The following is a 24,940-nucleotide window of genomic DNA, read 5'->3' as shown; positions in this document are numbered from 1 at the left end:
TCTTTCTCCTGTCCTGCGTGTGAAAACTGTTATATCGATGGAGATTCCTTCTGTCCATATATGGTGTTGCTCTTTCACGTCCCAGCTGTTGTTTTCTCCCATCATGGCTTCGGGCGGAACTGAATTTCCAAGTTTCTCAGAGGTCTTATTTCTCCATCCTTTGCTTTGATGTCTCGGAACAGATGGCAGTCTGCTAGAAACCATTCTGTCTCACTAGTAAAACATGTCGTAGATCTCTGCCATTTCCCCCTCAACCTAGGAAAAGGTGGGCAGTTTTCAAATGCACTGAAGATTTACTGTATTTTTTCGTGTAAAATATTAGGATTTTTTAAACAAAAAAATAGGTTTAAAATTCAGGCTCATCTTATGCACAGGTAGTTCTGAGGGGTGTTTACTTAATTTGTAGTCCCAAAAGATAGGGGGTGTCTTATACACGGAAACATACGGTAATACTCCTTTCCAACTCCCAGAATCTCTGCAGGGTTCTGATCACAGCCCCCAAATTCTTTTCCTTCCAGCTGGAGATTTATGGCCCAATTAAACTTTATCTTACTGTACATTCTGTTAGTAGAACACACAAATCTCAGTCTCTCTTTCCTTGTCTGTTGCTCTGTCTTTCCAACACAGTCATATTTGAGCTTTCCCTCCCCTCCTTTCTTCATTTCAGATCACACAGTTTCAATTTTTGCTTGCTAGTATCAATATTACTCCAACCTCCCTTCCTCACTTGTAAATATCTTTTTTATTTTATATCCTGGAGAGGGTTGCCAAATCATAGATATATAAAAGAAGCTTAGAATAAACAAACCGTGGGCTTCCCTCCCCCCAACCGATACTCACGCCAAAAAAAAATCTTATTTCAATTCAAACTTTTGATCCATGTAGCTGGTATCTTTGGCAATATGTTGTTGCAATCCTTATGCCGGTATTTTAAAGCCAGTTAAAAGGAGAACCTCTGTTTCATAATGACGGCGTAGAAGGGTTTTCGTCAGGCAAAGTGCTTTTGCACTCAGCAGCCCCCGGCCTCCTGCATTCCATGCTAGAGTGAGAGCCAGGTACCGAGATGAACTGTGATTGAAGCCCCTCCCCGTCCCCCCGTCCCCCGTCCCTGGGGAAAACCTGCAAGGATGATTTGCCCTCTGTCATCTTTGTTTTTCATTTGTCAACGATCCCCCGCTGTTGTGGGGGCTGCCTCCATTAAGACAGGCAGGACCAGAAGCCTTCTAACCCAAACTCTTAACATGTTGCTCATGGAAAATGATTATCATTGAGTGTTTGGACTACAAGGTTGTGTTCCTGTCCCTGACGTTGAGTATGCTGCAAACAGGACTTTAAATTTATTTCAGAAACAGACTGGTCTCCTATCCAGATGGAAGAGAATCTTTCCATATACATAACTCTTAGCTTTGCAAACATCATTTGGTCTAGACCAGTGGTTCCCAAACTTACTCGGAGCACTGCCCCCTTGGTTCCATAAATTCACCCCCATAAAAGCAGTATTCAAAAAAGTGGTTTGCATGACCCAATGAGGAAGATGATAACCACAAAACCCAAAACAGTAAGAATTAATTGCACATTTATTCAAAATCCAATTTAAAATATTTTAGTTTAATTTACTAATTCAACAAAATGAATGAACAGCGAAACCAGATTTTCAGTTTCTGGTATTCATTTACATATCCCTTGCCCTCCCCAGTCCCCCCCCCCCCGGGCCATATTACCCACTTGGGGAACCACTGGTCTTTGGGAACCACTGTTAAATTGATCAGCTCATATTTCTGGGGTGGGGAAGGGGTGGACAGGACTGGGTCAGACAACCTGATACCCTCTAGATCAGCGGTTCTCAACCTGTGGGTTCCCAGATGTTGTTGGACTACAACTCCCATCATCCCTGAGCTCTGGCCTTGCTAGCTAGGGGTGATGGGAGTTGTAGTTCAACAACATCTGGGGACCCACAGGTTGAGAAAGGCTGCTCTAGATGTTGTTGGACTCCCTTCAGCCCCAGCCAAGAGTGGCCAGTGGTCAAGGGTGATGGTAGTTCAGTGACACCTGGAGGGTCACCAGGTTGCCTACCCCTTGGCTGGGATTTTTGGCCCCCGCCCTAGCTCTTTGGCTTTGTGTGTATGCAGAGGCAGTGTGCTGTGCCTCTGCTGCCTCCTTTCAGGACGAGTGTCAGATCCTACTTTTATACCTTCTCAGCTTGGACTTTGGCACACCTAGCAAATTCCATTGCTGACTCCCTTTCAATTTTGCTATCGGTTAACAACAGATACCAAGTCTGTTTGCTTTTTGATTAAATGCTGTGTTAAATAATCTGAGTCTTAACAGTGGATACTCGGGAGAAGGGGCTTCTCACAAATGCGTTGCCCAACATGGTAGTGATGAAGCTGTTGGGAATTTTTCCTTCTCCAGAAGACTCCCCTTCTCTGCTAATTATTGGTGTGTGTTTACCTTTAAGCCAATAATACCCATGAGCAGGACAGAGTTGAGGTTACTGCTAAAGTGCCATACTTAAACCGCTGCACATAACGTTCTCTGGGTGTCATCTGTCTCCTCACCGTGTCTTGTCCCATCTCCTGTTACGCACTTGGACTTTGCTGTTCAGGCACAAGAAAAGACATGGATGGAGGATGTTTCCTCTGCATTCATAGGAAACCAGCAATGGTGTTCAGGGCTCTTGCCATGTTACCCACCGACCCTACCCCAAGTACCCCCTTACCCAAGAGTAGGCCACATTGAACTCCATGGGACTTACTTATGAGTAGGCACACATAGGGTTGTCCCATTCATCCCCACTGGAATAGAATTCCTTACTCGTGTCTCCAGTGCTTTTTATTCTCCCCCTCCCCATAATTTAGCCATTGAGCAATGTCAGACTTTTGACTCCTGGTTGCTCTTTCTCCATTTCTAGACATACCACATATTCCTCTGTTTCCCCTCTCCCCTCCCTGCCCTCCACCCCACACTGAACCATCATCACTATGAGAAGCGTTGGTCAGTTTTATTTTGTCTCCTTCAGGATGGAATTGGGGACAGGTGTTTGGAGCCCCTGGAAGGATCATAGAATTATAGAGTTGGAAGAGACCACAAGGGCCATCGAGTCCAACCCCCTGCCAAGCAGGAAACACCATCAGAGCCATCAGAGCATATGGTTGTCAAGCCTCTGCTTAAAGACCTCCAAAGAAGGAGACTCCACCACACTCCTTGGCAGCAAATTCCACTGTCAAACAGCTCTTACTGTCAGGAAGTTCTTCCTAATGTTTAGGTGGAATCTTCTTTCTTGTAGTTTGGATCCATTGCTCCGTGTCCGCTTCTCTGGAGCAGCAGAAAACAACCTTTCTCCCTCCTCTATGTGACATCATTTTATATATTTGAACATGGCTATCATATCACCCCTTAACCTCCTCTTCTCCAGGCTAAACATGCCCAGCTCCCTTAGCCGTTCCTCATAAGGCATCGTTTCCAGGCCTTTGACCATTTTGGTTGCCCTCCTCTGGACACGTTCCAGTTTGTCAGTGTCCTTCTTGAACTGTGGTGCCCAGAACTGGACACAGTACTCCAGGTGAGGTCTGACCAGAGCAGAATACAGTGGCACTATTACTTCCCTTGATCTAGATGCTATACTCCTATTGATGCAGCCCAGAATTGCATTGGCTTTTTTAGCTGCCGCGTCACACTGTTGGCTCATGTCAAGTTTGTGGTCAACCAAGACTCCTAGATCCTTTTCACTGCTAGGAGAAGTGTTTCGTGCAGGTGGAATGGCAATAGGGGTGCTTCATGGCCAAATTGGGTAGGTTGGAGATGTAGATGTGTGCAAGTGGGAATTGGGAAGGTAATAGTCTGAATGCCTCACACCAAGCCCTCGCCTTTGCAGGGATTCAGTGGGGAGCAGAAATCCTTGCTTCTTATAAAACTCTCTGTAGGCAGTGAATTCAGAGGGATTTTTCTTGCTTTCACCTTTGTGAGGCAGGCAGCAAGGTGGCCCAGTTTTGCAAACTACGAGAGGCAACGGTTGACTACCAAGCCTGGCCTAAATTTGTGGGCCCCTGCAACTAATAAACCCATTAATTTAGCAGGGATAAATGCCAGCCCCTGGCTTAGCAATCGTAATTGTAAGCATTTTATTAGAATCCAGACTTTCCCTCCAGGCATGGATTGAAAGAATTGGGAATTAATGGAAGATATGTGAAGCATCACTGAGTTGTTAAGGAGGGATGGAAACAGTGGTAGAGGAACAGATACTCTCTTTTAAATCCCAATATATTTTTGAGGATAACACTTTCTTCTCAAGGACAATGTACTTCACTGATGTACCAAAGCAATCCAATTCTGCTCATTTGAAAAATGAAATTCTGTGTGGTGTAGAGAAGTGGATAGGAATCTTCCTCTCTTCTGAACTACAAGCCAGTGGGAGACAGCCAATGGATCCACATGCTGGGAGATCTGAAAGAGACAAAAGGAAGTACTTCTTCCCAAAGCGTATGGTTAGACTCTGAAATTTGCCACAAGAGGTAGCGTCGGCCAACTTTGCAAGTTTATGGGGGGAGGAAAGGGAGGCAAAAGTTATTTCTCTCCCCCAGCCAGCCCTTTCTCTCTCCCCCTAAAGCAGCTCCCCCCCCAGCCAGCCCTTTCTTCCCCCCCATGCCCCCATCAAAGGGAGCCGTGCAGCTGACGTGGATCCTGATAGCCTGCCCTCCCTTCTTTCCCTCCTCCTTTCCCCCCCATTGTCAAAGGGACCCAGTGCTGGAGCCGCTGCTGCAGCTGTGAAGACTGGACCCAGGTGGCAAGCGCAAGGAATGTCACCTGGCCTGGCCTTCCTGGTGGCAGCGGAGGGACCCAGCGCCAGGGCTGCTGCTCTGGGCTGAATTTGGAGGGTGGGTGAGCAGAAGGGAGAAGACCTCCCCAAGGAAAGCCTGCAGCTTTTTGACCCTGCCTCCTTTAAAAACTAATAAATCTCTTGGGTTAAGGGAGCATACAAATAACTGAAGGGTTGCAGTTTTAATGGGCCAGGTGGAGGTTGGGTGAGCAGGAGCACAGGTGGCACAGAGCTTTTCACTCTGGAGGGCAGTTCCCCATGGCTGCATTTCACCCCAGATGTGTTTATGGCACTGCCCCACAGTCCTTTCTTCCTTGCTTACATTCCTCTCCCCCCTCCACCCGTGTAATGAAGTGGTTAAAGTCACCCAGTCCTGTCCACCCGAATGTCTTTTTTGCAGATGTTTTGCCTCCCTGACGGTCAGAGCATGAGCTGGCACACCTATTCTAGTGAGGGTCGCCAAAACGAGTCCTGACGCTGTGAGCCACCCCCTTGAAGATTCCACTTTTCTCTCCATCTCTCTGTTCCTCTGCAACACTTAACTCTCACGCATTGGCTGCCTGCGACGTGGGGGACTCGGCCTTGCGAAAACAGAGAGGATAAACTGAGCTTCTCAGAGCCTCGCTGCTTTCAAAGGCTTCCTAACACATTCGCCATGGCCTCTTCAATTAATGCTAAATGAGCACTGTGGAAGCCCAGCCCCTGTGGGTGTTTTTTGGTTTTTTTGGTGATAGTTATCTTCTTCCGGGTAACTTATTAAGGCAGGCAGAATCTGTCTTACTTGAGCAAAGTTCCTTATTTGTGCCGCTCTTAAGGTTGTGCTTGCTTTGCCAGCGGCTTTAATGGTTACCTGGTTGCACGATTTCCCTGCAAGGTGGGCCCAGGTGGTCTCTGCATGGTTGGTGGAGCGGCCTTGCAGCCGGTCAGTCTCTCTTGTTGTTTTCCCCCACCCCCGCAATTTATCAAAAGAGATTCTTTCTCACCCACTGGTTGCTGTATTGTCCAAAGCATGATCTTGAAGCAGATGTTTCTATTGTCTCCCCCAACTCCCCCCACCAGATGCATGCAAAATGTTTTTGTTCTGCATCAGAAAATATCCTGGTTTTAACCATTGGAGAAAGGAAACGGCAAAGCCCTTTCCACTCACAGAACTAAAAGATGCTGGCAAGAGTTGGGGTTGGAGGGGAGAAACAAAACAGCAACTTTTTAAAATAAATCTCCAAACTGTCCTTTATTGTGCTTGTAAAAACATCCAGCAGCTAATCCCATTTACGACTTTGCAGCTTTTATTGGGAGTGTTGCAATCCTGTTGATGTGCGTAATGCAAAGAACAATGCAAATATCTGCTGCAAAGTTAATATGGGTTGAACCATAAGTGTGAGGCGCTTTGTGGCTCCTTTTTTGTCACAGCCAGAGCTGAAAGCTGCAAATCAAGACGGCTTTGGATTTTCTTTGAGGTTTATGCTCTTCTACACTTGTTAATTTCTTCTGCTAGATTACGGGTTGCATAGGGCTGTGACACGCTGAACCGGCAGGCTTTCCAGACCGCAGTAGATAAAATGATAAACCCAGCTACTTTTTATAAACTAAACTTGGATCCTCTTTCAGCAATAAGAGAGGATGCCTAAATAATTTTATTTCAGGAAATGAAATTTCTTGAATATCTAATGTTCCAGTAAGCCATGTCCATACCATCAATGAGAGAGAACAATTTTAAGCTTTTAAGTCACTCTCTTTATGGCTCCAGAGCAGGGATCCTCAGAGATACAGTCCTCTGATGACAGCAGCCCCAAGGAGATAGAGCCATGTCTTGGTCTGTAGGAACCAGAGTCCACATCTCCTCCCCACAGTCCTGAAGAGGAGGAGCCTTTGCCATCAGACTCAGGTGTTTCTCTTGCAGGTTGCTCAGAGAGATTGCCCTGATGAGATACCACCACCACCATCATCATTTCTGTTTATAGACCATTTAACATTAGAAAAATCTCAAAGCAGCTTACAGCAGGTAAATATATAAGCATATGTGCACAGTAAGCACAGCAAAAACATGTCAAATGATACACATAAGAAAATACGTAAAACAATATCCATAAACATAAACATGAAGCTCAGTGGCTGACCTTGGGCCATTCACAGCCTCTTAACCTATCTTACAAGGTCACTGTAGTGATTAAAACTGAGGAGGGGGTTTAACCATGTACTCCTTGGAGAAAAATATGGGATATAAATGAAATAAACAAGCTCTTCTGCCTACCTGCTTAAGAAAGCTGGAGTGGCCAGCCAGATGGCGATGTCAGTCGCTAATCTGGCATCCAGAGATCTTCACATCCAGTACCTAGAAGAAGCTCCTGGCAGCAGAAAAAGGCACTAGGCCTTTACCTTGCCAGATACAGAGTTCAAGGTGTGGGGCTCTGCCCCATGAACACCTGGACTTGGCAATCTGCAAGTTGCTCCAGGATGCTGCTGATGTTCTGGCTCAGCTACAGGATTGCTAGTTATGGTCCCAAAACTCACACCATGGTCCCTCTCCGTGGTGCTGACCATACCTTGCCTCACCTGCCTGCCTTCCTGGAAATCCAAGGCTCCTGACTTCCCCCCATCACCTGTCTCTGATAGTGGGCAGCCCAATGCATCAGGACAGCTTTTGCCCAGATGTTGGAAGACTGTTTTATTGGAGCTCCAAAATACTGCATATGACTATCAGCACAGCTTGGCCCCTGCCAAAGCATACAAGCATTTCTGCTTTGCGTATGTGAAGTTGCTTTGTGCTGTGTTAGCCCAGGTAACCCAGTGCAGGCTGTTCTGGCTAGCCATCACTCTGAACCCTTTAACTGGCAGTGGTCAGGATTGAGGCCTTCTGCATGCCAAGCAGGTGCTCTCACTGAGCTATGACCCCCATATATTGGTCCGTTTAGCATGCTCCTGTTTACTTCAGGGTCGCTGCTGGGCTCCCAGCTCCGGCCAACCCAGCTAGCGTGTCAGGGGTGGTTTGAGCTGCTGACCTGCAGCAGCAGGTAGGCCACAGCTTTCCCTCCCTCCTTACCACAGGTCTCTTGAAATCTCTGGGAAGAAACATACTGGAAATTGAGCTGGGATCTTGTGCATGTGCTCTGAAGTGTGGTATTGACATGACCCATACTAATATTTGAGACCCACACAGTCATCTCATATATTTCCTGTGAATGTAAGAAAAATTCTGCTCGATCAGATCAAAGTCCTAATAATAATAATAATAATTTATTTATACCCCAACCATCTGGCTGGGTTTCCCCAGCCACTCTGGGCAGCTTCCAACAAAGTATTAAAATACAGTGTTCTGTTAAACATTAAAAGCTTCCCTAAACAGGGCTGCCTTCAGATGTCTTTTAAAGATAGGATAGCTGCTTATTTCCTTCACATCTGAAGGGAGGGCATTCCACAGGGCGGGCGCCACCACCGAGAAGGCCCTCTGCCTGGTTCACTGTAACTTGGCTTCTCGCAGGGAGGGAACCACCAGAAGGCCCTTGGTGCTGGACCTCAGTGTCTGGGCAGAACGATGAGGGTGGAGACGCTCCTTCAGGTCTACTGGGCCAAGGCCAGTGTTCTGCTTCCCATAGTGGCCAAGTGGATGCCTCTGGGGTGCGGTTGCAATAACCCCCTCATTCTCATGGTCCCAAGTGGTTCTTATTCAGAGGAATACTGCCTCTGAATCCAGAACTTCCATGCAGCCATTGGGACTAGTTGCCACTAATAACTTTGCCTTCTTCCTCCAGCGAAATTGTCTAATCCCCCTTTAAAGCCATCTGAGCTTTAATGTGGTGTGGCTTTAAAAAGAGAAGTGAATCCTTATGGATGTGAATTTCTCTGTGCTGAAAAAATAAAGATGCTGTAGATTGTCCAGTTGCAATTGGCTAAAACATGTTTAATTGCTGCAAAGAAGTATGTTGTTTTTTTGCAAAAAAAGAGAGAGAGAGAAAAGAGCATAAACGTCAATAGAGGTGTTGCTGTCTTGCCAAGTTGTGACTGCGTCTGGGTTGCAGCTCTGGCTGAGACATTTGTCCAATTGCCAAATGCACAGAGTTTCTTGGCTCCTGGGGTTTTAATGGCAATATCTGATCATTGTTAAACATCCCAACCTCGCTCCCTGTAAATTGGAAGTGGGACGCTGGGGTGAGAATAATAAAGAATTGATCACTACATTCAGAGAGAGGGGAACTGCCAAAGTCCTTCCCAGGCGCCAGGATGTGCGGAATAAATCTCTTCTGGTTTTATTTTCCATTTGACTCCAAAAGTCTTTAAGAGTAGCAGGGATGATGCAAAGCGTCACACATTTTATGGTCTGCCCCCGATGTGTTACATTTTTAAATTAAAAAAATTAATAAGATCCCAGATTCACTGTGGCCAATTGGGGAGAAAATGCCTTCTTTTACACGGACACATATTTACTATTTCAAAAATTGGCTTCATTTATTTTATGAAATGTCATTTTGCAGTGTTGGGAGAAGAAAATAAAATTTGGGGTGGAATCAAAAGGACTTCTGGGAGCCTTATTAAGTCCCCCACCCCCTTCATGCTGCCAAGTCTTCTGTGTTTTTGTGACAGAAACCCCCTTGGTCAAATGGTGTCTGTCTCTGTTTTTCTTTATATTCCCCTTTTCCCAGTAGACAGTGTTCCGATGAAAGACCCTCCGGACTTACTCGACAGGCAAAAATGCCTTGATGCTTTGGCGTCTCTGCGGCACGCCAAATGGTTCCAGGTTGGGCTTTTCGTTCTTACCTTATTGTAGAAGTTGCTGCTTTCCCCCTTTTCCTTTTTTGTCTTTCTATTTTGAAACACATCAGAAATGCTGCCTCTGTTATTTTTATTTTTATATTTTAGTGTTTTCAGTACCCTTCTCTACTCAACAGCTGAGATATTGCAGATCTGTGAGCCACTTGCTTCTCACATGTCATGGTCTGGAATGGTTACAAAGCGATGTCATAATGCTGCTTTTTTAAAAAAATTCTTTCTTCCTTTTCTTATCCTGCCTCCTGTTTAAAAAAATAAAGCAATTCTACCCCCACCCCTTGTTTTGGGTAACTTTTTTTACTGTCATATTGTTGTTATGCATGTTTGTATGTAAAAGAGTGTTCTTTATATCCCTGTACATTAAAAACAAAACACAGAGGCTTGCTTTTTTAAAAAAAAAAACAAAACCCTGAATATTCTGGGCATTTTTCAAGTGGATCGGAACAATTCTGTTTGTTTTAGGCAAGGGCAAATGGACTAAAGTCCTGTGTGATTGTGCTGCGTATTCTGCGAGATTTGTGCAACAGAGTCCACACTTGGGCGCCGCTGAAAGGATGGGTGAGTACTGGAATGAAATTGAGCCCCACCAGTAGGAAAAGGGTTGTTAAATTGCATGGTGGGGGAAAGAGAGATTACAAGCTCATCATTTCCTTCATTCCAAAGAGTATTGAGGATTTAAAAATAAAATATAATCATTCTTTATTAAAAACATAACTTGTAAAAGGTCACAGATAGTTGAAGGGCCAAAGAAAGGTCTGTTTATAGGGGAACGTTTTGGCTGGCATCTAAAGATATGTAAGGAAGGCACCAGGCAAGCCTTCCTAGGGAGAACATTCGACAAACAGGGAGCCACTGCTGAGAAGGCCTATTCTTGTGTTGCTGCTCTCCAGACCTCCCATGGGGGGGTAACTTGAAGAAGGACCTGAGATGATGATCATGGGATCTGAGTTGGTTCATATAAGGAGAGACAGTCCTTGAGTTATTGTGCTTCCGAGTTGCAAAAGGCTTTATAGGTCAAGACCAGCACTTTGGAATGGGGCTTGGGAACTAATTGGCAGCCAGTGCAGTTGGGCCAGGCGTTATGAGCTCAAGCCATCTTGCCCTGGTGAGCAACTTGGCTGCTGGATTCTGCGCCAGCCGAAGCTTCCGAACTATCTTCAAAAGCAGCTCTGCACATTGCAGTAATCTGACTGCACGTCAGGAGAAAGTGCCCTTCGCCTGGGCCACTTACCTTAGTAAACAGAGCTATAACTGTTTGCACAGTTCGACATGGATCTTCTGATACCCTTGTGGGAAGTGGGTTGAATTACTTTTGCCGCAGACACAATCCATTTGGGGATTTCTCCTATGAAAAAGCCCATTGGAATGGATAGTAATTGATGTAGCTCCCATTCATTTAACCAGGGCTTGGGCATGAAGAGCAGTCTGTGGCTCAGGAATGAGGAACCTGTCCCTCTCCAGATGTTGCTAAACTACAGCTCCCATCATCCCCGACTCTTGGCCATGCTGGCTAGGGCTGCTGGAAGTTGTAGTCTTACACCCATTTGGAGGGCCACAGATTCCCCATCCTTGCTGTGAGTGATCCCTCTTGTCCCCTTTGTCTGCCCAGGCATTGCACGCAGCTCCTTCCTTAAACATTCAACCCCACAGTTCATTAATGCACAGTTCATGCCACCATTTCCTGCTATGCAAACATTTTAAAGCATACACCACCTTCCCTTACACACACTTACAATCCCCACCCCTTGATGCAGAATGAAAGTAGAAAACCTAGCACCCAAGTGTCAAACAAACATTGCCTCTTCCCCATGGGTGGTATTCGTACTGACAGGGGTCTCAATGTCTTCTAGCCACTGGAGCTCATTTGTGAGAAAGCCATAGGCACGTGCAATAGACCCTTGGGTGCCGGTGAAGCTCTGCGGCGAGTGATGGAGTGTTTGGCATCAGGGATCCTGCTACCTGGTAAGAGCTGCCACAGGAACTCCCTGAGGTGCTGGGTGGTACATGCCTGGGCACACATCTCTGCAACTTGTCCTGTTTGTTACTTGTGCGCCAGCCTCAGTCCTAGTCCTCTGAGTTTTTAAAGTAGTATTTCCCCAAGCAAGTGAATCAATTGAGTGTTCTTTTAACACCTTTGGAAGGAACAAACATGCACCACTGAAAGTCTCTTAATAACACAGTGGTTTTATTGGGCGATCTGTACCATTTTGCAGTCTTTGTTCTGTTTTGAAATAGGTGGTGCTTGAACACAGAGGGGCTCTTTCGCTTACATTACGATAGGTTTTGAAATGCCTTGGTTCATTTGGACATTATTTTCTCCTTGTGGGGAGAGCCGGCTTTAGATTTGCTTCTTCCCTTCTCCCTACATTAAGAAGAGTGTAGTGGAACTAAGGGAGCTTCCTTATATCTGGTCAGACTCTTTGTCTACTCCAGTGGTGTCCGCTCTGGCTGGCAGCAGAAAGGAGAGTCTTTCCCCATGGTCTGGTGCCTGCTCTTTTGAACTGGATCTGCTAGGAATTGCACCTAAGTCCTTCTGCGGTGGAAGCAGATTCTCTTACCACTGACCTAGAGTCCTCCCCCTCCCCCAAGGTCTGCTCCTGATCTCTCACTGTGAGAAAAGATACTTGGGTGAAGGCTTCAGTGTAGACTTCCCATCCTTCCCATTGGTATCCCTGTTTCCTGCCCCACTGAGCAGTCACAAGGACTCACATTCTTCAAGCATACATGGTCAAATCCCACAAAACGCAGCAGAAGCTGGCTTAAAAGCATCAGCATATGGCAGAATGAACAGTCCTAGAATAATAGAGAAATTGGGCCCTTATGATTTTCATTTGGAGAAACCCCACCTCCACCCAGGTGTTTTTGGGCGGCCATTCCCCCTGCCCCTATTCTGCTGAAACTACCTGGTTTCCTTAATAATTTTGTCCTCACAGCAGTTCAGAAAAGAAGGAAGCACAGGGCTACGATGGGCCGCCAGGGTTGCTGAACTACAGCTCCCACCATCCCTGACCACTGGCCCTGCTGGCTGGGGCTGCGGAGAGTTGCAGCCACAACAGCACCTGGAAGGGGCCAAGGATCCCCAATCCCTGGTCCTAAAGTCCTTGGTGCTGAGCTGAGCTGTCCTGCTTTCTTGCCCCACAGGTGGGCCTGGTGTGCATGACCCATGTGAGCGGGAGCCAACGGATGCCTTGTCCAATCTGACTGTTCAACAGAGAGAAGCCATTACCCACAGTGCCCAGGTAAAATGTGCCAGACACCTGGGTGGGAGAGCATCCTGGACCACCTTTTGTTCATCTCCTGTGGCCACAAGTGGTTGGAAAACTAGAGTCGCCATATTTTGAGCTGTTTCTGCTGCTTTTTCCATCATGTTACCATACACCCGGGTTTTCCCTGACATTTTGCCAATTCAGTAAAATTCACCCCTGATGCCATCTTTACACCCGAAAACCAGGACATGTCAGGAATTTTCCTGACGTATGGCAAGCCTAGGAAAACCCTTAGGTCAGAGCTTTCGTTTGGGTCAAAACAAAATAAGCACATTGGCTTCCAGACCAACGTTCTATGAATACAAAAAACCCCAAGGTAGCCTGTGACATTAACGTTGGCTATGGAAAACATCTGCATCCTTCACATTGTATACGGTAATAGCATCCTGAGTAATACCACCTTGTATGAGGAGATGTAGTACCAATTGACTACTGTGGCTGCAATACTTGTTTTAGAAAGCCAGCATTTTAAGTTGTATGTATGGGCAAGATGTGTATTCAGTTCACCAGCCAGCTTTGTTTTTTAAGGGTACCAGGCTAGTCCTGGAGCCAAGCTGGACTCTTCCTTCCTCTCCCTCCCTCCCTCTGGGTTTTGGAAGCAGGGGGTGAGCACAGATGGCTCCCTCTTGCAGAGGAGTTGATAAACCTGGCCTTGTGGGCTGTGGGCCTTGAATCTTTCTCTGAGTGTTTCCGGGTGGTTAATGGATTTTGGAAAAACTGAACTGGGGGGGGGGTAATCTGTGTTCCTAGGCAGATTATCTGTTGGGCAGGGGGGTTAGTTTATGATGACTATCTTGAGATGACTTTGTGGGTACTTGAAGGTGAATTTCATTTATTCAGAGCAGGATCTGTTGGGAAGTCAACTGGATTAATTAAAAATGAACTGGTTTGGGGTGGGGTACAAATGGACTGGCGGTGGAGTGGTTTGGGTGTGGAATTAGTGGGCCTTTCCCTCTGTGGAGTTTTAATACCAAACCTGAATTCCTACTTACAAATTGGAACTGGCATTTTTCGATTTCCTACATCCTTCCCCGTTAGGTCCTAGGGCAGCTTCCAGCAATTTAAAATACAACATTAAAATCAGCTTTAAAATAATTGCAGTCACAAAAATAGAGTGGGTTCTAAAATATGTAGCTCTCAAGTGTCATAAAACTGGCTTCCTTGCAGGAGTCAGGGAATGGGGAGGAAGAACAGATTGCTTTTCCTACAGAGCTCAAGAGTCTTCTCCCATAAGAAAAAAACTGGGTTGGCACCTGTCTTACCTGCAGCGCAGGTGTTGCTTGCTGGTGGGAGTGGGGCTTTCTCTCTCTCCATGTGCTTTTCTCACACCTCCGTTACCTAGGTGGTGGGCATCAGCCTGCAGGGCAGAACATAGCCTGATATGTGTTTAGGAGAACCTTGTGGAGCAATGGGGCTTGAAAATAACCTTTCTTTCTTGCAGCATGCCTTGAGACAGTCAGCTTTTGGGCAGATCTACAAGGTGCTGGAAATGGATCCTCTCCCTTCCAATAAGTCGTTCCAGAAATATTCCTGGTCAGGATCCGACAAAGAAGGTACCTGGAGAGGGAATCTCCCTGTCAGTTGAGGAGGCTTAGTATCTGGTTTTGCTATCTTTGTTTTAGGAGGGTGGGAACTAAGAGGGTGGTATCTCTGAGTCTTTGGCTCAAGAATCCCTGAGCAGCATTTCCTCCTTTAACTTTCAGAAACAGCATGAAGTATATCTTATCTTCCACCCAGAGAATTTGTGTTTATGGGGCAGCGAACAAATGCAAATGATTAGCAGCCTTTTACCCAGCATTGCTCGGGAACTCTAAGAAATTGGGGGGGGGGGGGTTAGAACTACCACCAGGGCAGTTTTGAAATCAGTTGCTAAAATCAGTGCAGTTGTGAAAGGTTCAGCCTGGCCCCTCGATTCAAAAAAGCATCCAAATCACAGAATCATAGAATTGTAGAGTTGAAAGGAACACTCAAGGATCATCTAGTCCATGGGAAGGCAAACTAAGGCCCAGGGGCCGGATCCGGCCCAATCACCTTCTAAATCCAACCCGCGGACGGTCCAGCAACCAGCCTGTTTTGACATGAGTAGAATGTGTGCTTTTATTTAAAATGCATCTCTGGGTTACTTGTGGGGCATAGGAATTCGTTCATCCCCCCCCCAAAAAAAAATATAGTCCAGCCCCCACAAGGTCTGAGGGACAGTGGACTGGCCCCCTGCTGAAAAAGTTTGCTGGCCCCTGATCTAGTCTAATCCCCTGTGATGCTGGAGTCTCAGCTAAAGCATCCATGACAGATGCTGTTTACCAAAACCTCCACCTTAGGAATCATCATTCAAAATTTGGTTCGGATATGTTATGCAGTGTTCAAATGCATAGGGAACAAACAGTTTTCCAGTGGGGTGGGGGGAGAGAGAGAGAGAGAGAATATGTGAATATTTCTGAATGGATTTGGGGGACCAAATACATAGCTGTTCCATTTTTGTCTATTCCAAATTTGGAAAAGTAATGTGTTTTGTGTTTTCATAGAATCCTATAGTTAGAGGATTCCTTGTAGGCCAGCTAAACTTACATCCCCACCCCCGCTTGATGCAGGAAATCTAGGTTCTGCTTGAAGATCTCCAGGGAAGTGGGAGACCACTACCCTTCTGAGAACCAGTGGCTAGAATATTGGACTGGGAGTCCATGAAAGCCACAAAGCTTGCTAATTGGGGTCAGAGCGGTCATTGCTTTCCGCCTTGCCTACCTCAGAGGGCGGTTGTGAAGTTAAAAGTGTGTGGGAGGGGAACCACCCTGAGGGGCTTGTAAGATAAATATCTGTCTTTCTCTATGAATAATACTGTGTGATTCATAACCTGCTTTGAAAGTGGGATGAAGCAGAATAAAGATTAATAATTGCAAGGAATCCTGAGTTTCCCTCCTAACCTGCTGCTCAGGTTCTTCTCAGCTGCTCAGGCTTTCTCTCTTAATAGACATCCCAGTTGTGCAACTCAGAATTCGAACTCTTTGCAAGGTGCAGATTTGTTGTTGTTGTTGTTTAGTCGTGTCCGCCTCTTCGTGACCCCCTGGACCAGAGCACGCCAGGCACTCCTGTCTTCCACTGCCTCCCGCAGTTTGGTCAAACTCATGCTGGTAGCTTCAAGAACACTGTCCCACCATCTCGTCCTCTGTCGTCCCCTTCTCCTTGTGCCCTCCATCTTTCCCAACATCAGGGTCTTTTCCAGGGAGTCTTCTCTTCTCATGAGGTGGCCAAAGTCTTGGAGCCTCAGCTTGAGGATCTGTCCTTCCAGTGAGCACTCAGGGCTGATTTCCTTCAGAATGGAGAGGTTGGACCTTCTTGCAGTTCATGGGACTCTCAAGAGTCTCCTCCAGCACCATCATTCAAAAGCATCCATTCTTCGGCAATCAGCCTTCTTCATGGTCCAGCTCTCACTTCCATACATCACTACTGGGAAAACCATAGCTTGAACTATACAGACCTTTGATTTGTTAGCCTTCCCCATTGCCTCCTGTTTGCAGTGTGGGAATAGCAGACAATGTTTGGGTGGTTTACCAGACACACTGGTCTGTTTGTTCATTTATTAAGGTTCTCAAACCCAGCTGGCATAAATCTAATTGATGCCTTGGCAGAGCTGGCCATGCTCCAGAGGGTTGTTTGGATACAGGTGTCTTGAGGGGGCTCCTTGCTGCAGGAGCTGTCCCTGGGCTTCAGTTGCCAGCTACATCTCTCCACAGACCCCATTTTCCCCGAGCAGCTCTGTGCAGCTGCCCCACACCAATGGCTGCATGTGGGACTTCCCAGCAATTAAACTGTTGCCTCTATTGGTACCCGCTGCTGTCAAAAGCATAATGGCTTCTTGGCACTTTAGTGATGGCCTAGGCCGCCCCAGCCATTTATTTTTAAAGTGAGAACATTGATCCTGTGACACCCTCTATTACGGGCGAGTTTATTGCTATTAAGGCAAATGATGGATGCCGATAGATAGGCCCCTTGTTCTCTGTTCCCTCCCCTTCCAGCCAACCTGATGGATGCTGAAGCCGGGATGCTTATAGCAGAGTTATTAGCTTGCAGCATCTAAGATAGACTTGCAGGAGAGACTCTCAGACTGGAGGTGGCTTATCAGTCCCTTCAGGGTAAGGAGAGAGGGAGGGAGCAAGACGCTCTGTTCCCAGGTGACTTCTGGCTGTGGAAATCCAGTGCTTTATTTATACCCACGCAGGATGTGCCAGTGAGCCTCATTAATATTTGGCCTAGGGCAAATGTGCTGTCTCTTTACCATCCCTGCCCCAGTCCTGTTCATTCTGTTGCAGTTTGTTGGTTCTGTGTGGCATTGTACTTTGCCAGCTCCTCTTTGACCATGACTGATCTGTCAGCAAGCCTTGTGCATGGAAACAGTCCAGGGAGACACGGGAGGCATCTTTCAGGGATGCATTCTGCACTGTATATCCTGCAGCAAGCACAATACAGGTGAAACTCGAAAAATTAGAATATTGTGGAAAAGTTCCTTTATTTCAGTAATTCAACTTAAAAGGTGAAACTCATATGTGAGATCGACTCATGACATGCAAAGCGAGATACGTCAAGCCTTGATTTGTTATCATTGTGATGATCACGGCGTACAGCTGATGAAAACCCCAAATTAACAATCTCAAAAAATTAGAATATTAAATGAAATCAGCAAAACAAGGATTGCAAATCGAGCAAGATTGGACCTCTGAGAAGTAGAAGCAGATCTCACTTTGCATGTCATGAGTCGATCTCATCTATTAGTTTCACCTTTCAAGTTGAATTAGTGAAATCAGTGAACTTTCCCACGATACTCTAATTTTTCGAGTTTCACCTGTAGTTAGTTGGTCTCTAGGGACCTTCCCAGTGATAACGTTCTTCCAGCTGTTTGTGTTTCTTAATGCCACATTCCTTTCTTGGGGGGTGAGGAGCCAAAATCACCTGACAACAAAATGCAGTGGAACCCCACTGTTTGACAGTGGAACGGACTCCCTCGGGAGGTTGTGGGCTCTCCTTCCTTGTAGGTTTTTAAGCAGAGGCTGGGTGGCCGTCTGCCATGGATGCTGTAGCTGAGGATCCCTGCATTACAGGGGGCTGGACTAGATGACCCTTGGGGTCCCTTCCAAATCTACAATTCACTGATTCTGTGAATTAACACACAGTATCAGAATGATATTCAGTAAGCAAAAAAACCCCAAAACCCCGGGATACATATTAAAACACAGAACAAATCCATGTCAAGACAGTTCCAATGATCTGACAGTAAATCAGTTAAATTCCCACCGGTAATAAGATCCATCTCTGTTAACAGTAAGAATCCCATGAACACATTTTTTTTTAAGTTACAAAACAAATTAAATGTTTTCTGCCTACCTCTTCCCATCCTAGGACCCTGAGTTAGGCAAGAAATACCTAAATTTGTAATCCAGAAAAACTAGTAACTGACCATTAGAATACAGCAGGTAGGAAGTTTTGTCTAGGCAACAGCTGATGGCACCAGCGACCGGTGGCATCCCTGGACTTGCTTTCCTACTTTTCCTCCAGCAAATTATTGCCTCGTTGAATTAATTTGCCCCTGAGTCCCTTGTAATTGAACTGGTTTTTGCAGGTTTACCTAGGAGAAAGTCACCTCCTTTCCAATGAGGGTGCTGGCTTTCCCTGGTGGAAAACTAGGCAGCTTACAAAGCAACTTTATCCTTGCAGCAATCTGCTGCCCTTATTCATTATTTGTTTAAAATTACTAAGCTGCCTGGTCCTACGCCACACACCATCAACCCACCTCTAGCCCAGTGCTTTAGCTTGCTGAGTTCTGTGTAAAGCTGTCTCTGTAGCACAGAGCTGGGGCCAGGTGACTGCTATGCCTCTGCTCAAAGACTCCTCCAGGCAGAGAGAGTCTCTCTCTCTCTCTCTCTCTCTCTTTCACTCACACACACACACACACACACACACACCACTCTCTAGGTCATGGGTTCCATTGTCCAGCTCCTCTTGCTATTGAGAAGTTTTCCTAATAGTCCTCCATCCATGTGACTTAAGCACCTTAGGTTTAATTCTGCTCTCTGAGGCAGGACAAGTCTGTGCCCCAGTCTCTTGTTTCTCCACACGTAACTGCATAAGCTGCTACTGCAAGTTTCGTGGGATGCACCCCCTCAGCTGCAGAAGGGAGTAATCTGCTGGGTGGTCTTGATGGGAAGAGCAGTGGGTGGCTGGGTGAGAGGTAGCTGGATTTGGGCCAGAGACATCAAAGTACAAGCCCTAATCATTTGATACGTTTAATTTGCTCTCTCTGCTGAGGCTCCAGGTGAATGGCAGTGTTTGGAAACAGCAAGCAGGGCTGCGCAGAATTCACATTTCCGAGAATCAGAGTTTCCTTCTTTGAAGAAACAAACCAGAAAGACCAAGTTTTTAGACCTTGAAGATATTATTGGAAATGCGTGCGCAATGCCCACTGAAAATTCTGAAGCCGGATGGGAATGGATTGAACAAGATCTCCAAGCTCTCAACAGCTGCTTTGGCAACGCTGATTCAGTGGGAGTTGGGGAATTGGCAAGACTAGAATACAAAATGAGGGCAGTGCAGAATTATTAGGGGAGATTGTGCGAATTTTAGCCAAGTTGCAAAAGAGCTTTACTTGCAATCAGAATTTTAACTTAACAAATGTTTGGGTGGGTGTTTTGTTGTGTTTTTTGTTTACTACCACTGTTTGAACGCTCACTTTGGTCCATCTCCAAAACCCACCTAATGAGAGTTTTATCTTTTGTAGGTGCAGGCTCTTCCGCTTTGAAGAGGCCATTTGAAGATGGGTTGGGAGATGAGAAAGACCCAAATAAAAAGATGAAGCGTAACTTGAGGAAAAGTAAGTTGTCATATCTCCACCCCGCTCTGTTTTGCTCCAAGGAGGAGCCAAAGCGCTGTGCAGGGAGCTGATTTGAAAGCCTTTGAAGTGCTGTGGGGATTGGGTAGAGGCAGGGACCCCCAGGTTGATCGAGGAGTAGGGTGGTAGTGTGTGTGTGTTGTTCCTTCCACAGTACTGCACTTACAAGTAGGGATGAGGAATATTTGACCTTCCGGGTTACCCTTGGCCATACTGGTTAGGGCTGATGAGAGTTGGGACTCCAATGACATCAGCAGGGCCTGTCCCTGACTTGGAACTTCCATTGAGGCATCTTGAAAAATGTGCTCAGTTTCTTGGGACGGCAGATCTATACAGCCATTCTACGCAACCATTGGTGTTTGAGAGTATGCAGTGGTTTAGCAGCTTCTAGGCCTGTACCCTTGCCGTAGTGCTACAAGTGATTGTAGACTGTGGCTTGAAAAACAATGGCGGATGAGGCTATTGATGGCTCTGGCAGTGTTCCTCAACCTGGTGCTTCCAGGTGCTATTAGACAATGACTTCCATTAGCCCCATCCAGGATAGCTAGTGGTCAAGAATGATGGGAGTTGCTGCCCAAAACATTCGAAGAGCCCTGGGTTGGGGAAGGCTGTTCTGCTAAGTGTTTATTGAATTATAATGCTTGGCCCCACTTATGGAGGGGTCTTTGTCAATTATTTCATTTCTGAAAAAGATAAGTTTCATACAAGGGATCATCATTAGCAAAGGAATTGAAAATAAAACTGCCTACACAATGCTGTTATGGAAATCTATGGCATGACAGCATTTGGAATACAGTTGTACTTTGGATCTCAAATGCCTTGGCTTCTGAAAAAATTGGCTCCTAAACGATCGAAACCCGGAAGTGAGTGTTCCAGTTTTTGAAGAATTTTTGGAAGCCGTATGTCCGGTACGGCTTCTGATTGCCTGCAGGACGCTCCTGCAGTCAATTGGAAGCTACGCCTTGGTTTCCAAATGGTTCCAGGAGTTGAATGACCCCCGGAACGCATTCTGTTCGAGAACCAAGGTAAGACTGTACTGTGTATGGCGTTCTGGTCGCCTCATCTAAAAAGGGACAGTGTAGAGTTGAAAATTTTCAGAAATGGTTCACCAGCACTGCTGCCTGCTAAGTGTTTATTGAATTATAATGCTTGGCCCCACTTATGGAGGGGTCTTTGTCAATTATTTCATTTCTGAAAAAGATAAGTTTCATACAAGGGATCATCATTAGCAAAGGAATTGAAAATAAAACTGCCTACACAATGCTGTTATGGAAATCTATGGCATGACAGCATTTGGAATACAGTTGTACTTTGGATCTCAAATGCCTTGGCTTCTGAAAAAATTGGCTCCTAAACGATCGAAACCCGGAAGTGAGTGTTCCAGTTTTTGAAGAATTTTTGGAAGCCGTATGTCCGGTACGGCTTCTGATTGCCTGCAGGACGCTCCTGCAGTCAATTGGAAGCTACGCCTTGGTTTCCAAATGGTTCCAGGAGTTGAATGACCCCCGGAACGCATTCTGTTCGAGAACCAAGGTAAGACTGTACTGTGTATGGCGTTCTGGTCGCCTCATCTAAAAAGGGACAGTGTAGAGTTGAAAATTTTCAGAAATGGTTCACCAGCACTGCTGCCACTGGCTTAATTTTTTATACATTTTTAGGTTTGACATAACCACCCTAGCCTGCATTTTCTGTATTCCATTTCTCTCTAACCCCACTACTTCTGGATGCGAGCCAATTTAGGATAACATATCGTGCATCTGATGAAATTGACTCTTGTCCACGAGAGCTTGCACTGTAATGTGTGCCCTGAGCATTACTGAATCCTTTAAGCATGGGTGGCCAATGTGGTGCCCCATCCAGCGTGGCCAATGGACCAGGGATGATGGTAGCCCAAGATGCGGAGGGCTTGCGCTGGTGACGGTGGCAAAATGCCTTGTGTTCATTCATTCATTGCTACTAATTAATTTTATGAAACAGCATTCCAGTGGGAAATTTGCTGTGGAAAGTTTTTCGCCCCACGTCAGTATGTGGCCTGCTCTGTTCCAACTGCCAATTCTCTCTCCTCTTCCTCCCATTCCAGTCCTTGACAGCAAAGCAATAGATCTCATGAATGCTTTGATGCGTCTCAATCAGATACGGCCTGGATTGCAGTACAAGCTCCTTTCTCAGTCTGGCCCTGTCCATGCCCCGGTCTTCACCATGTCAGTTGATGTGGATGGCACGACGTATGAAGCTTCAGGGCCTTCCAAGAAAACCGCCAAGCTTCATGTTGCAGTGAAGGTAAAGATGTGTGGCAGAGCCAAAAAGGTGGTTTATTTGAACATCCAAACTCAGTTCGCAGGCTAACCATGGTTTGTACTCCTCAACAAGCCATGATGTGAAGCCATGGGTTGTTGCCATGTAACTCTGGCTTGCTATAATAATAATAATAATAATAATAATAATAATAATAATAATAATAATAACAACAACAACAACAACAACAACAACAACAACAACAACAACAACAACAACAACAACTTTTATTTATACCCCGCCCTCCCCAGCCAAGACCAGGCTCAGGGCGGCTAACACCAGGTATAAAAACAACTGATTAAAATACAACTTAAAAGCAAGATTAAAATACAACATTAAAATGCAGCCTCATTTCAGTAGAAACTCAAGTCAAAAACTTTTTGGGAGATGAAAACGTCAAGTCTTCATCAAGGCTAACTATCTAGACTGGTCCTACATGGGCCAGAAAAAAGCCAGGGAAGTCCCCAAATAGGAGTTCAATCACAGAAGGAGAAAGGAAAAAGGAAAGAGGGGGAGGGGATCAAGTTGATCCCAAGCCAAAGGCCAGGCGGAACAACTCTGTCTCACAGACCCTGCGGAAAGAAATCAGATCCCGCAGGGCCCTGGTCTCACGAGACAGAGCGTTCCAGCAGGCCGGGGCCAGTGTTGAGAAGGCCCTGGCTCTGGTTGAAGCTTTAATTATGGTTTGGCATTGTGACCAAACTATGTGCCACAACAGCCTTGCTTAACCATGGTTTGTTTGGCCACTGTAGCCCAGATGTTTGGCACGAGGCAAGAGCAGCTGGGAAACAAACAAAGCTTTGAAGGAAACCTGTGACTTGTTTGCTTCTCTGTGAGGCTGCTTGTGATCTGTTGAACAAACTGTGGTTAAGACATGTTCAAATGCAGTAGCCAGCTTTGTCTTCCCAGGTCACAGAGGCAAAGCATGAACGTAACAGTAAGCAATGGGTTAGTTTCACATGCTTGAACCTTGGGCTTCTGCCTGTCCCTCCTCTAGCGCAAGTGAAAGCATTTGATTTCAATTAACTGCTGTTTAAGTACTTAACCCTGAAAAGCATGTGGTTAAGTTGTAAGGCTAATCTTGACTAGGGTTTATTAAAACAAGCAAGCCTTATGAACTCTAGTTTGAAGTTGATGTGTTCAGCAAACCATAGCTAAGACTAAACATTAGAGGCAGGTTAGAATGACTCCGTAGCCTACCAGCATTGATTTGCTTCTATTTATTTTCTTCTATTTATTTGCTACTACTATTTTGGAACCCAGGGCATTGTATATATATATATGGTTGCCAAGTGGTAACCCATTTGGACTCTTACAAGACCTAGACCTGGCTTAGCTTAGTTTAGAGAAAAGGCAGGTAAGAGGTGATGTGATAGAAGTTTATAAAATTATGCCTGGTATGGGGTAAGTGAATTGAGAAAACTTTTTCTCCCTCTCTCCTAACACTAGAATTTGTGGGCACCGGAAGAAGCTGATGTTGGAAGCTTCAGGACAGGGGAAATAAAAGACTTTTCATGCAGTTCAGAGTTAAACTGTGGAACTCACAGTCACAAGAGGCAGTGATGGCCCCCAATCTAGCTGGTTTTAAAAGTGTATTAGACAAATTCATGGAGGGGAGGACTTTCGATGACTTTGCTCTGCTCTCCACAATTGGGGGCAGCAATGCCTTTGAATACCAGTTTCTAGAAACTGCAGGAGGGGAGAGGATTGCTCTTGTGCTCCAATCCTGCTTCCGTGTTTCCCAGAACAGGATGTTGGCCTAGGTGGGCCATTGGCCTGATCCAGCAGGCACCGCTTACATTCTTAAATGTTATACCCCTAATGAACATAGCAGCAAATATGCTTCAGGAGGGACTGTTCTTGTGCTCCGGTCTTGCTTGTGGGTTACTGGTTGGTCACTGTGAGAGTGGGGTGCTTAACAGAGGGGCCATTGGCTTGCTCCAGCAGCGCTTCTCCTATTCTTAAGTTCAGCAAGGTGGCAGCCTTAAGACAATGCCCTGGTGATAGTTGATAGGGGAAGTTCACCTCCAGCCAGCTTGAGAAGGAGGACTTGGAGGAGGAGCGGGGAGGAGGACTCCTCCCCCCCCCCCCCAAGCTGGCATATTCTCAGTCATGAGAGGCCCTGCAGTGGTTCCACCTGTCTTTAAAAAAATAAATGAAAACGTGGTTCCTTTCATGTGTTCGGAATGAGGCCTTCGTTCTTCAGAGTTCATCTGGCAGCGGTTTGATTCCTTCATTTCAGAGCCCAGAGAAACTTTTCCTTTATGCATTGCTCACTTTGAACATGAAAGTCCCTCCAAAGTATTTGAGAGAAGCTCTTTCTATTCTTTCCTAGGGCACTGTCCGTTCCCATCCAGTTGCTGAATATTCCTTCTTTCCCTCCCCAACCCCTTGCTGTGCATTTTAGAGCATCTATCTATCTATCTCTCTAATTGGGATATAGAATGAATGAATTCTCATCAAACTGTCAACGTTGGTATTCTTAATAAAAGAGCCCCAGTTCTGAAAATAATGCGAAAAACAGTATTTTCAGGGGGAAAGGTCATACTATGACATGTTATATATTTTATTTATTTATTGCATTTATATTTCACCTTTTTTCCAAGGAGTGCAAGTTGATGTGCATAGCTCATCCCCCTCTCCAGTTAATCACCACAGCAACCCTGTGAGGGTAGATTAGCCTGAGAGAGAGAGAGAGTAACTGGCCCAATGTCACACTCTGTGTGCTTCATAGAACCAAGGAATTGTAGAGTTGGGAGGGACCCTGGGGGTCATCCAGTCCAACCCCCTGCAAGGCAGGAATCTCAACTAGATCATACAGGACAGATCCAGCATCTGCTTGAAAACTCTCCTGGAAGTCTGCTCCGCTGAGTGGGGATTTGAACCCTGGTTTCCCAAGTCCAAGTGCAACACTCTAGCCACTAC

At 45.9% G+C, this 24,940-nt stretch overlaps 1 protein-coding gene across 18 annotated transcripts in view; it reads left to right on the top strand.

Moving 5' to 3' along the window:
- Positions 1-24,940, top strand: part of STRBP (spermatid perinuclear RNA binding protein) — a 115,715-nt gene that overhangs the window by 74,155 nt on the left and 16,620 nt on the right. For 11 of the 18 annotated variants that reach the window (XR_014521581.1, XM_083485833.1, XM_083485846.1 and 8 more), the window contains 7 exons: positions 9,454-9,548; positions 10,043-10,138; positions 11,431-11,542; positions 12,722-12,819; positions 14,288-14,399; positions 19,610-19,702; positions 21,801-22,000. Coding sequence is in view for 17 of the 18 variants with exons in the window: in XM_083485833.1 (XP_083341959.1) it covers positions 9,454-9,548; positions 10,043-10,138; positions 11,431-11,542; positions 12,722-12,819; positions 14,288-14,399; positions 19,610-19,702; positions 21,801-22,000 (806 nt within the window). In the remaining variant the exon portion in view is untranslated. The remainder of the gene's footprint in view (positions 1-9,453; positions 9,549-10,042; positions 10,139-11,430; positions 11,543-12,721; positions 12,820-14,287; positions 14,400-19,609; positions 19,703-21,800; positions 22,001-24,940) is intronic. The other 7 variants (XM_083485848.1, XM_083485843.1, XM_083485849.1 and 4 more) reach the window with 1 other exon arrangement.

Source organism: Podarcis liolepis, assembly GCF_965112155.1.
Source record: "Podarcis liolepis genome assembly, chromosome: Z".
Classification (NCBI taxonomy): Eukaryota; Metazoa; Chordata; class Lepidosauria; order Squamata; family Lacertidae; genus Podarcis; species Podarcis liolepis.
Note: the sequence above shows the minus strand (reverse complement) of the source record. Positions and strands in the feature narration are given on the sequence as shown.